Below are 13713 nucleotides of genomic sequence, written 5' to 3'. Positions count from 1 at the left end.
GGGACCAGAGCGGCCGCGACAGCCGGGGGAGGGCGGGCCTTCTCCCCGAGTGACGGGACGGCGACCCAACCGGCGCCAGAGCACGGGGCCGGCCTTCCTGCAGTCTCTTCCGCTCGCCGGCTGCGGCGCCTGGGACGGTTGCGGTGGGTCTGGGCGCTGGGAAGTCGTCCAAGATGATTAAAAAATTCGACAAGAAGGACGAGGAGTCTGGTACGCGCTGGGCTTCTGACGCCCACCCTCAGCCGCTGGGGCCCCTTCCCCGCCCGCCGACACCTGCTCTCGGGGGCCGCGGACCCGAAGGCGTGGGCGCCGGTGTGCCAGGGGGCAGGAGTTGGAGCCCGCCCCTCCCTCCGCCCGGCTCCGCTCTGCCGCAGCCTGGGGCCTGCCCCTAGCCCCTCCCCCGGGCGCCGGAGCCTCCCCTCGGGTCGCGCGCTCCCGCCCCGCGCCCGCGCGCCGCGTCCGGCGGCTCGGCGGCCCCGCCCCCGCTCCCGCCCCCTCCCCAGGGCGCAGCCCCTCGGAGCCGCCTCCGCCGCGCTCGCGGGGGGTGGGCTGTCCGCAGAGGAGGCGGGCCCGCGGCGCGTGGCCGAGGGAGTGGGTGCGCGCGTGTGAGAGCGGGGGGCGCTGGTCGTGGTAGGCCCGTAGCGGGTCTGGGCTCGACGGGACAGTGTGTGTACGTGTGTGTACGAACTTGGAAGTGCCTTGTACCTTCTAGTCTTCCGCCCCCCAGGGGGTTCAGATGCCAAGGAAGATGCCAAGCCACCTGAAAACAACCCCCTCCAAACTCCCAAACCAAAACCCCCCAGTGTTTGGTGCTGCTCTCCCATGGTGTGGTCGAGATTTGGTTTTAGGAAATCTCCATGGCCTCTTCCAGCTTGATATGATAGGGTTCTTTGCTAAACTCTTTTTTGCCTCGCAGTAATTGTTGGAAACATGTAAGATAGTGCTTGCCTTTGGGGAGATCCAAAGGGCCCAGCCACCATCTCATCCATCTTAGCTGTGTGCCCGTGACATACACTTGTCACATTCATGTGAAAAGAGGACAGGGGAAGAGGGCACTCATTTTGGGCAGGGATCCTGCAAAAGAGAAGTACAAGATCTCCAATGGCTAGCAAAGACAGCTAGTACCAGAATCGGAATGATTTTATTCAATTTGTATGTGTATTTGTAAGGATTCTCACTTTGATATCCAAGTGGTCACTCCACTTAGGTGAGCTGTCCCAAGCATTCAATAACCTGTAGACATAAATTTGTCTAGGACAGCTCTTAAAGACATTTTTTTGTTTATAACATAGGTAGTGGCTCCAATCCTTTTCGGCATCTGGAGAAGAGTGCTGTCTTACAAGAGGTATGACTTGGAAGTATTCTGTGTTCTTTCTTTTCTATTCCATTTTAGAATGGTGGTCAGAGAGCCCCTGGAATAGGATGACCCAAAATAAGAATTGAGGAATGCAATAATGTTTTCGGAGAATACAGACATGAGGGAGAAAAAAGATGGTTGCTTAATCCTCAGAGGGTCTAGAGCCTATGGAAATGCAAAAACATGTAGACTCTCCTACATGTTGATAATTTTAAATAAAATGCCAAAGAGGTGTAAAGTACAAGGTTACTGAAGGAAGTTGCAGACATTAAACTAATTGTATTCAAATGCTGTGAGTAAATACTGTGATTCTTACTTAACACATAAAGCACATACAGTTGAAGTTCTAGGTCTAAGGGAAAGAGGTAGTATGGAATAGAAAGTCAAGACCATGTGTAATAATGTATCATATACTGTGATAAATTGATAACTGTAAGCAATTAACATTATTTGGATATTGTGATCAAAATATATAGTTTATTTGATTAAAATTGATTTTTTGTAATCTGTGATAGAAATGATAGAAAATATACTATGTATAACAATATTTTTGTCCCACAGGCTCGTATATTCAATGAAACACCCATCAATCCAAGAAGATGTTTGCATATTCTTACAAAGATTCTTTACTTACTGAACCAGGTAAACTGTTTTGATTTGCCTTAGATTTGCTTCCTGGAATAGAAATACATAACATGCAGTGAAATGCTTTCCGGAAAATATAGTTGTTTTTTTTTTTTTTTAAATTCACTTAATTTAAAAATATACAGTGTTTGATTCAGGTAAAGATATGTAAAGGTTATATAGGACAAGGATTATGACACATACTTCTGTTTTATTCATGAGGTACTAGATCAGCTAAATGCATAGTAGGTCCTCAATCTTGATTTGAATTTAACAAGTTTTAGTTGATGTTAAAACATGTTGTTTAGATTTGTTCAGAGGTCTCATGTCCCTCCAAAAATACAGTACAAAATCTTAAATTCCAGATAGATAGTTTACTTTTTTTGGAGGGGGAAGAGTATAGTGGTGATTTTTTTTTTTCCCCAAGCTTTGATTTTCATATTTAGAATTTATATGTATTATCCCTACTGTACCACGGCAAGCAATATGATTCTGCGCTTAACCATTCTGTGCCTTAGTGTCCTTTTCTATAAATGGGGATTATGATAATGCCTGTTTTCTAAAGTTGTAATGATTCAATGAGATAATGAATGGAAAGCACTGAGAACAATCCTGTGGACATGCACATTCAGGAATAGTTTTCATTCAGTCATTCAGCAAATATTTATAATACACCTGTTGATTCCTCTGCACTGTTTGAGGCACTGGGGACATAGCAGACAAAACCAACAATAGTATTTGCCCTGATAGAACATGGATTCCGTTTGCTGTTATTGCTATTAATTTTATTTTTTCTCGTGTTTTTGTTTGTTTCTTTGTTTTGCTTCAGACCAAAAATTCTCATGAAATGTCTAGGACCTTAGAAAATGTGATTTTGTTTCTTAGATTCACACACTCACACATGCACACACAAATATACATTTATATATACTTCAGGTGGCTTACATATGGTGTTCAGAAGACCATGGTTTTCAATATGAATTCATGAGAATATCAGATTTTTACTGTATTTCATTACTGAAGACATGATGAAGGTTTGTCCTTTGCAAGTGGAGACTGAGCAACAAATACTTATTGACAGAAAATATCATCGTGTACCAACATCATATTCTTCTGTGGTAGCATATTAGAAGCATTTAGGACAAAGTCAGTTTGATTTAATTTTTCATAACACACATTGAGCCCAAGTTGGCTAAATCCATTGTATAAGCAGAGTTTTGAGTAGTTGAAGGCAGTGCAGAGTAACACACACTTTTATATTGACCAGTACCTCTTTGATGGAAAACTTATGTTGAAACACTTCATTATCTTGATAAGAAAATTACCAGTGTAATCTGATAAATAAACACAGTCAACTACAGAAACAGGTTTGGGAACCTTAGTTTTATCTTTGGCCTAGTTCTTGGTATTGCTTTATGGAAACATACTTTCAAATTCCTACCACAGCTGATCTATCTACTCATATATTCTGAATTTGAAGCCCAAAAGTAGGGACTTAGGGTTTACTGAGCTTACTGAAAAGTGCCTGGACTTCCATATGTTCACTAAGTATTTACGGAGGAAAGGGAGGGAAGTCTCTGACTGATGAGCATGTTGGGTCCTCTGATTTAAGAACTGTGAATTCTTATACTCTGTGTTTCAAACTCAACTTTTAAAAAGTTTTTCACCAAAATTTGTTTATTCTTATACCCATAACAAATAGATCGAGAACTAGTTATATTCCGAGCGAGATCTGAAGCCCTGAAAAGTGATTGAGGCTAATGCATTATGAGGATTGCTTTTAATGAAATTGGTTATTCAAATGTTAATGTCTCAGGTGGTCTCTAATCTGGAATTTTTTGACTGTGAGTGAAATAAGTTATCTCACATCTTGCTACTTAAAAACATGCCATTCTCAGATTCAGCAGCATTTGCATCACCAGCAGCCCGTTAGAAATGCAAAATTTCAGCCTTCACCCAGGGCTATTAAAGCCGATTCTGCATTTTGGAAAGATCCTCGGATGATTTATTAAGCATATTAAAGTTCTGATCCAAAGCATCATCCAAAGCCTAACTTATATAACTAATCTAGTTCCTGCCTTTTTGGTTGGTCCCTTTTTACCATATTTTCTGGGATTCCTAATATATAGTTCTTTATAATTTAATATTTATTGTGCTCCTATAATATGTCAGGCTTTGTGCTGGGCATTGGATTATAGAAATATAAAAGGTGTGATCTCTGCTTGTAGGCAGTGTAGTATTAACATGCCGTTCTGATTAGGAACTCAATTTGCTACTACTTTCTACCTCCTTATAAATTGTGGTTCTCTAGGGAAATCAAAATAGTTCCTGCTAAAAGGTTAGAGACGACTATTCCAGAACTTTTCTAGCATGGTGTATAATACTGAATTATTTCAAGTAAGGAGCGGACACAATGCCCATACAAGTTTATAAATTGAAAGCCAGAAAAATAGCTCAGAGGCAAAATGTTTACAAAGAAATTTTTCCCCTGAGTTCTAAAAGATTTTTGCAGGAAAAAAAGGAAAATCCTTAATATACTTTTTTAATTTTTTTTTAAGTTTAAGAAGTTGTTTTCAATTTTCCTTAGGGGGAACACTTTGGAACTACGGAAGCCACAGAAGCCTTCTTTGCAATGACTCGATTGTTTCAATCTAATGATGTAAGTCTTTTTATTTTCTTCTTTTAGGCTGGAAAAGCTCCTTTTATTCTTTCTTCTTGGGGAGCTTAGAGTGTTCCAAATTAGAAAACATTGCTTGAAATATTTAAAATTACTTAAACATTATTTATCTTCATCAGATTTTTATTTTTTGTTTATATTTTTATTTTTTTCAAAGATTTTATTTATTTATTTGGCAGAGAGAGAGAAATCACAAGTAGGCAGAGAGACAAACAGAGAGACAGGGGGAAGCAGGCTCCCTGCTGAGCAGAGAGCCCAACGGAGGGCCCAATCCCAGGATGCCAGCATCACGACCCGAGCCAAGACAGAGGCCCTAACCCACTGAGCCCCACCAGGTGCCTCTTCATCAGATTTTTAAATGTTCATTAAAAGCCATTTGATTGTGAAAGATTGACAGTATACAGTGTAAAGGTCTTCCCTCACAGATCTCTCATGCAGTCACAAAAGCTGTTCATTTTCCAGCGTGCAGCATGCCCCCGGGAAGATGGGCTGATAGAAGTCACCGACGTAGCTACCACATTTCTAAGTCCCAGTCAAGTTTCTGGGGGGCTTGGGATTGCTGCTGGTAAGTGGCGGGCCTGGCCACTTGAGAAGAAGAGCAGGAGCAGTGTGGGGAAGAGGACACAGGGTAGGGAAAAAGAAGCGTAAGGACGAACTAAAGCTGCCAGCATCTCTTTGTCTGTATCTCACTGCCTTAGAGCACCCGACTTCCAGAGCACCGTGACTCTACAGCTTTCCTTCTGTTTTCTAAATGTGCTGCACATTTCTCTTTCGCCCAGCTCTAGCTCAGAACCTACAGGGGAGGGAGTTCTGCGAGATAGACTTCCCAGCTTTCTGTTGACGTAACTTGTCCAAATCTTGCGGTTATTTTTGGTATGTAACTGCATACCTTTACAGGCCACGTTTTGTGCCCAACCTCCAGGAACTTCTAGGATTTGAGTGTGGTTATATGTCTGGATAACGATAGGCTTCGGGAATAGGTCTCCAGGAACTTAGCAGTGTGGGTAGGGGAGCTGTCTCAGGTGAGGTCATTACTGATTCTTCAGGCAAAGGGAGACTCTTTGCTCAGACTGAGAATGAAGAGCTGCTTCTACTTGTAGAGGAGTCTTGGGGAATTTAAGAGTTCAAGGTACTCGGCTTCATCAGAATCTTCCTATATGTCCCTATCCCAATTTTCAGGGTCCTGCTCCTTCCCAGTTCAAAGTCTTCCCTTTAATCTAAGAAGCCTCACAGGGTGTGTATTGAATTTTCATTGTCTTTAGCCTCATGGAGGGTTTGCTTTTCAGAATTCTCAGCGTTGCGTCCACATGACACAGGCTTTCTATGAAAGTGTTATGGAAGACTTCTAGTCTCTTTCCCAGACCTTGAGCCGTGAATTTAAAACTCTGGACTCATTTCTTTTACCAAGTTCTCCAGTGTACTTAGAAGCAACTAACCTATTGTATAATACATTTCTACAAAAATTCTATGGCAGCAACTACTGGGTTACCTAGGCCTTCTCTTCTATAGGTCCTTAATGATGCTTCTCTGCAGGTGATGATTTAAGTATTTTGGCTCTGCGTGCCATGGGTGACTAGTCTCCCCTTTACCACTGGAAACAGGGCCATTAGTGCCTTTTATCAAATCAGAGAAGCACCTTCAGGTTTCTGTTGTTAAGGTCCCGTTTCCCTTTAATTGCTTCCTCTACCAGGAATTCAGGGTTCAATCAGGGAAGCAGAACCAACTGTGATTTTTATAGATTTATGTATTAGAGGTGTTAGACTAGAAAGCCAGGCATTTCAGGCTGCTGGAGCAAGGTCATGGAGAGGGATTATTATAAAAGTTATGGAAGGCTGTTGCCTCTTTGTGGCTCTGTGAATTTGCAGCCCCAGGTTGCTGTTGCCCAGAGGGGTGGCAGCTGGGAAGAAGAGTTGGCTGTGGAGTAGGGAGGGGATGGAGCAAGGACAAACTCGAAGCCTCTGGCCCAGAGGTTGTATTAAGGAAAGAAGGCATGAAATCGTTTTCTAGGAAATGGATTGGGGAAATGTAGGTTGTTGGACGGTATGAATGGCCCCTTGGGGTTAGTGGCCATGAATTGAAAGTATTAGCTGGTAGTATGGTGAATGTTTTCCTCCAGCTGCAGACTTCTGGTTAAAGCGTGGAACAGTTGGAGATTGGCTTTAGTCAGGGTTAGGATTTTTCCAGGTTAGTAAATGGAGGGAAGAGCAAGGAAGTTGAGAGCTTGAAATATTAACTGTGGAATCCGGTTAGGAGGCAGGAATGAACAGGGGCTGATCGGGGCAGTAAAGGGTTGATCGGATCCATGAGTTGACATAGTGAAAGGGCTGTTGGAGTCAGGAGTGGTGGCTGGAGAGTGAAATGCTTGGAAACGAAATTAGGAAAGGGATGTGGTTATTGAAGGGGGTGACAGTGGAAGTGGGTGATTGCAGAAGGAAGGAGGACGGGTCCTGGGAGAAGTCAATTCTGTCAAGCGGTTAGAGTTTTAGAAATACTGTCTGTATGGATATTAAAGTCACCAATAGGGCACCTGGGTGGCTCAGTTGATTAAGCATCTGTTTTCAGCTCAAGTCATGATCTCAGGGTCCTGGGATCGAGCCCCATGTGGGGTTCCCTGCTCCGTGGGGAGTCTGCTTCTCCTTCTCTGTCTGCCCCTTCCTCCCTATTTGTGTTCTCCCTCATTCTCTCACTGTCAAAATAAATAAACAAAGTCTCTAAAAAAAATAAAGTCACCAATAATTATTACTGGACTAATATTGAAGATAGTGATGGTAAACAAGGTACTAATATATATTTTTCTATTTTTTAAAGATTTTATTTATTTATTTGACAGACAGAGATCACAAGTAGGCAGAGAGGCAGGCAGAAAGAGAGGAGGAAGCAGGCTCCCCACTGAGCAGAGAGCCTGCCGCGGGTCTCTATCCCAAGACCCTGGGATCTTGACCTGAGCTGAAGGCAGAGACTTTAACCCACTGAGCCACCCAGGCGCCCCTAATATATATTTTTTTAAAATAAGGGAAGTAACCGGAAGTCTGTATATACAGTCAAGAGTGTTGGCGGGTGATGCTGTCTAAAGGCATAAGCTTTAAAGCCAGAGATTTTTCGGGGAGAACGAGGCACAGTGAAAGAAGGCAGTGCTGAGATTTTGAACAGGCAGTGAGCTTCTCTACCTGTAGTTCTGGTTGATGAGGGTTAAAGGAGAGACAACAGCCATTGTTTGGGAGGGCTGCAGGTGGGGGCGGGGTGGGGGGTGGTGGTGGTGGAGGGGACGGTGTGGGGAGGGGTGTGTGGAGGGAATTCACAGGGAGGAACCAGGTTAGAGACAAGATGGTTGCTTTCGGTGAAGAATTAAGGATATAAGGAATTTTGCTGAGATTTTTCAGAGAACTTGGTGGAAGCTTTGGGATTTGAGAAGGATGGAAGTTAGAGTCTGATTAGATGCTGTTCCCAGCTGCATGGCGGTAAATGACCACGTGATGAGTAATGACCAGGACATTTCAGGGTTTTGTAGTGTTTGTGGTAAGGAGCCAGGTGCAGCATGCTGTGATTCATTTTGTGGGTCCCTTAGGCAGAATATGGAAAGGGGGGTATGGTTTTTGTGGGGAGGAGAGGAAAGTGGGGATTTTGCTGGCAGCATGGGAGGCTTCTTCCTTTTCCAGCCATCGTTTACCAGAGGGTAATTGCTATCTTGAGATTGGTAACCTCCTATCAGTGTTTATATCTCTATGTATTTCATATGTTTGTATCCATAATCTATACTTAGCATTTTTATGTGTTTAAAAATATAAGTGGGGGTGCCTGGGTGGCTCAGTCAGTTAAGCGTCTGTCTTGGGCTTGGTTTGTGATCCCAGGGTCCTGGAATTGAGCCCTGCGGTGGGCTTCTGGCTCAGCAGGAAGTCTGCGTCTCCCTCTCCCTTCCCTCCCCTCCCCCCACTTGTGCGCGCTCTCTCTCTTTCAAATAAATAAATAAAATCTTTAAAAAAATACATAAGTATGTATTTTATATACTTACTTACATATGTAAGTATGTATTCAGAGGTGCCTATGTGGCTCAGTCGGTTGAGCACTCAACTCTAGATTTCAGCTCAGGTCATAATCTCAGGGTCCTGGGATCGGGCCCTATGCCAGGCTCCATGCTGAATGTTGAGTCTGCTTGAGGCTTCTCTCTCCTTCTCGCCCTGCCCCTCCTGCCACTCTCTGTCTTGCAAATAAATAAATAAATAAATCTCAGAAAAATATATAAGTGACCATATTGTTACTGCAGTTTTCAAAATTAATGTTTTCAAGTTCAGCCTTCTCGCTGCATGTACTTCCACTTTATTCAGTTTCACCGCTGCTTGTGATCCAGTGTGTTAATACACAGTATCTCTCCTCATTTATATATTCTCCCAGGGTAGATACGTGTGGCTTCCACTCCTTTGCTGTTACAAGTGATACCATACACAATGTTTATGTACATGTCTTGTGCACATAGAATTTTTCTGGGATAGAGACCTACAACTGGAATTTCTAGGTAATGGCAGTGATTCAATCTTATCAAATTGATCTTTGAACTGATCTTGTCCTAATTTACACAGACATTGCTTCAAGTCCTTACTTGTTCTGATAATAACTTCTTATTATCAGACCAAAGTGTTTGCCATTCATAAGAATGTGAAATGGCATCTCTTTGTGGTTTTAATTTGCATTTTCATGATCATCACTGCACTTGAAACTTCCTATGTTAAGTGGCCGTTTTACTTTCTTCCTTTGTGAATCGTCTGTTCATATTCTTTGCTTATTTATATTCCTCTTGCTGACTTACAGGAAAACTTTTTCATTTTAGTGTTTAAAAAATCAGCTTTGTCGAGTATAACTTACAAAGTAATAAAATTCACCAATTTTAAATGTACAGTTCAGTGAGTTTTGACCCATGTCTGGAGTCCGAGAACCATTCCCACATTCACGACACAGAAACCTCTCATCACCCCAGACTGCACCCCTATGTCGCTTAGTTGTCTGACTCCTCCCTCCACCCCTAGCTCCTGAAAGTCAATGAGTGATCTACTTTCTGACAACAGAGTTTTGCATTTTCTAGAATTTCACTTTAATTTAATCATCTAGTATATAGCCTTTTATGACTTTAATGTCTTGTTTCTTTCTCTGAGCATCCGGCCTTTGAGACTGATCCAAGTCTTTGTATCAGTCGTTTTTCATCTTTATTGCTCAGTAATATTCCACTGTATGGAGGTGTTCTGTATTACATATGCATTCACAAGTACTGGTTATTTGAGTGATTTCTAGCTTATGGATATTATAAACAAAGGTGCTAAAAATATTCAAGTAGAGGTCTTTGTGTGGACCTACTTTCGTTTTCTTTGCTTAATATCTAGAAGTGGCATTGTTGGATTTGCATTTTCTTCATGAGGAATGTACTAAGCAAATACATACTTGTTTGCCATCTGTATATCTTCTTTGGTGAAGTGTCGGTTCAGATCTTCTACTTTTTTAAAAAAAAATCACGTCTTTTGTGTTCTTATTCAGTTGCAAGTTGTCTTTATATTTTCTGGATGTAAGACCTTTATCAGATAGGTGTTTTGATATCCTCCCAATATGTTGCTTGTATTTTTATTCACTTATACTCTTGTCTCCTCCGTTAAAAAAAAAAGGTATAATTTTCATAGAGTAAAATCCACCCTTTTTACGGTATAGTTTTATGGCTTTTGACCAATGTATACAGTAGTTATTATCACTGTTGCAATCAAGATTTAGAATGTTTCCATCACTGCAGAAAGTTCGCTCCTGCCTCTGCTTATGATCTATTCTAACCATCCTCAGCCCCAGGCAACCACTGGTGTCTTCTTTCTGCCTCGTCTAGCCTGTCTGGGAGGTCACAAAAGTCCTATCAGACCACAGGAAGCCTTTTGAGTCACTAGCATAAGGTGTTTGATGTTTGTCCGTGTTACTGTTTGCTTCAGGAGTTGGCTTTTTTTTATTTCATTGTAGTGTTTTATTATGTGGACATACCTCAGTTTATCTGTTTGCCTTTTGAAGGATACTTGGTTTGTTACCATGTTTTGATGGTTACAAATAAAGTTGCTATAAACATTCAGGTATAGATTTTTAAACATAAGTTTTTGTTTCTCTTGGGTCAGTCCCTGGGAGTGGGATTGCTGGATCATATGTTTAACTTGGTAAGAAGCTGCCAACCTCTCTTCCATTTCTGCCATCACGGTTCTAGTGACTGCCTTTCTGGCCAGCACTTGGTATTGTCTTTTTTTGCTTTTTAAAATTTATTTCTCTTTAATTTTAGCCTCTAATAGGTGTATAGTGGTATCTCTTTGTAGTTTTAATATGCATTTCCCTAATGACTAATAATCTCAAGTATCATTTTGTGTGCTTTTTTTTGCTCTTTAGGTAGCTTCCATGCTGAAGGATTTGTCCATAACTTTTGCCCATTTTTACATAATTTGGTTGTATATTTTCTTATTTTTGAGTTTTGAGAAGTCTTCATGTATTCTGGATACAAGTCCTTTATCAGTTGTGTTTCTTACTATTTTCTTCCAGTCTGTAGCTTGTTTTTTCATTTTCTAGCCTTTCAAAGAATAGAAGCTTTAAATTTTTTTTTAAGATTTTATTTATTTATTTGACAGAGATCACAAGTGGGCAGAGGCAGGCAGAGAGAGGAGGGAAGCAGGCTCCCCACTGAGCAGAGAGCCCGATGCGAGGCTCGATTGCAGGACCCTGAGATCATGACCTGAGCTGAAGGCAGAGGCTTAACCCACTGAGCCACCCAGGCACCCCTAGAAGCTTTAAATTTTGATGAAATCCAGTTTATCAATTTTTTTTCTGTTGTGGATTATACTTCTGATATGAATTATAGAACTCTTTGCCTAACCCAGTGTCACAATGATTTTCTCCTATGCCTTTTTCTAGGCATTTTGATCCATTTTGAATTAATTTTTGTGTATGGTATAAGGTAAGGGTTGGATTCCTCTTCCTCCTTTCACCATCTCCTCCTTTTCCTCCTATTTTATTTTCTCAACAAATGGTACTGGAATCGTTGCATCTTAGTATGGAAGGAGGGGGAAGAGGTGATGACTGAGTTACATTGGCACACTGGAACATTCTGTTTTGTTTCATTGAATAAGAATAAAGATCCTTATTGAATCTTATTGAAATAAAGATCCTTATTGAATAAGAATAAAGGTAAGGATCCTTATTCTTATCTTATTCAAAGATACAGATCTTTATTCTTATTCCAGTACCACACCATCTTGATGACTGTATCTTTATAGTAAGTTTTTTTTTTTTTTTAAGAGATCACAAATAGGCAGAGAGGCAGGCAGAGAGAGAGTGGGGAGCAGGCTCCCCGCTGAGCAGAGAATCCCATGTGGGGCTCGATCCCAGGACCCTGGGATCATGACCTGAGCTGAAAGTAGAGGCTTTAACCCACTGAGACATCCCGGCGCCCCTATAGTAAGTTTTAAATCAGGTAGTGCATGTGTTCCTTTTTTTTCCTCTTTTTCAAAAGGTTGGGTCTTCTAGGGCCTTTGCTTTCTATATGAATTTTAAAATCAGCTTCCATTTCTATTTTTTAAAGTCTGCTGGAACTTTGAGGGGGATTACATTGGATCTGAAGATCCATTTGAGGGGAATTGACGTTATAATACTGTGGTTTTTACTCCACAAACATGGTATTTATCTCCCCTTATTCAGGTCTCTTTAATTCCTGCTGGCAGTATTGGAGCTTTCAGCATACAAGGCTTAGACATATTTTTGAATTTATCCCTAAAGTAGTTAAGATTTAAAAAATACTATTGTACTTGTATTGTTTATAAGTAGTTTCTAGAATTAAATTGGTTTTTGCATATTTCTGTGATTTTGTTAAATTCATTTGTTAGTTCTAGGGATATTTTGGAAGATACCTTAGAAATTTTACTTTTCAATCTGTTTGCCTTTGATTATGTGTCTTTCTGTCATCTTACACTATTATACAGTATAAATAGAAGTGATGGTAGGGGACCTCCTTGTTTTGTTCTTGATCTTAGGGGGAAGGTATGTCGTCTTTCACCACTAAGCGTGGTGTTAGCTCTTAAGTTTTTCACAAATGGCCTTTATCAGTTTGAGGAAGTTCCATTCTATTCCTAGTTTGCTGAGAGATTGTGTATGTGTGAGTGTAAGAGAATGGGTATTGAATTTTGTCAAATGATTTTTCTATATCCATTGGATTATCATGGCTTTTCTTTTTCAGTATGTTATTAATATGGTAAGATGCATTTATTTATTATTCTGGAAAATATAAAGTCTTTTGTTTCTGTTTGTTAAAATTTGTTAAGGATTTTTTAATCTGTGGTCATGAAATATATTGATTTCTAGGTTTTTTTAATGATATTTTTGTCTGGATTTTGTATTTGGATAAGGCTGGCATTGTAAAATGAATTGGGAAGTGTTCTTCCTTTCTTCCTCTTCACTTTCTGGAAGAGTTTTTGTAGAATCATTAATTTTTCCTGAAGTGTTTGATGGAGTTCACTATTGAAGCCATGTTTTTTTGTTTTTTGTTTTTAAGGGGGAGAGGTTAGGTGGAGGGAGGGGGGAAAGAGAATTCTAAGCAGTCTCCTTTCCCAGCACCCATACAGCCAACTAGGGGCTTGATCTCATAGCCTTGACATCATGACCTGAGCCAAAATCAAAAGTCAGATGCTTAACCAACTGAGCCACCCAGGCTCTCCAAAACTGTCTTTTTTAAAGGAACCTTTTAAAAAATTAACTCCATTAAACAGAAATAGATATGATACTATTCAGATTATTTATTTTCTTCAGTGAGGTCTGGTAGTTCAAGGAATTTATCCATTTCATGGAAGTTATTGGACTTTGTTTCCCTAAAACTGTTCATGATATTCCCTTATTTTTTGTAGTGTTTGTAGGATCTATGGTAATGTCTCTTCTTTCATTCTGACACTGGTAAATTGTATCTTCTCTCTTTTATTCCTAGAAGCCTATATAGAACTTTATAAACTTTATTGATCTCTTCACAGAACCAGCTTTTTGTTTCATTGATTTTTCTCTGTTGTTTCTC

General features: G+C 40.7%; 1 protein-coding gene across 1 annotated transcript in view; it reads left to right on the top strand.

Moving 5' to 3' along the window:
- The first annotated feature begins 93 nt into the window (after positions 1-93).
- COPG2 (COPI coat complex subunit gamma 2) overlaps positions 94-13713 on the top strand; it is a 117002-nt gene continuing 103382 nt past the window's right edge. Inside the window, exons 1-4 of the mRNA XM_044246575.1 lie at positions 94-210; positions 1293-1345; positions 1919-1999; positions 4569-4640. Of these exons, the coding sequence (XP_044102510.1) occupies positions 174-210; positions 1293-1345; positions 1919-1999; positions 4569-4640 (243 nt within the window). The 5' untranslated portion in view covers positions 94-173. The remainder of the gene's footprint in view (positions 211-1292; positions 1346-1918; positions 2000-4568; positions 4641-13713) is intronic.

Source organism: Neovison vison, chromosome 4 (genome assembly GCF_020171115.1).
Source record: "Neovison vison isolate M4711 chromosome 4, ASM_NN_V1, whole genome shotgun sequence".
Classification (NCBI taxonomy): Eukaryota; Metazoa; Chordata; class Mammalia; order Carnivora; family Mustelidae; genus Neogale; species Neogale vison.
Note: the sequence above shows the minus strand (reverse complement) of the source record. Positions and strands in the feature narration are given on the sequence as shown.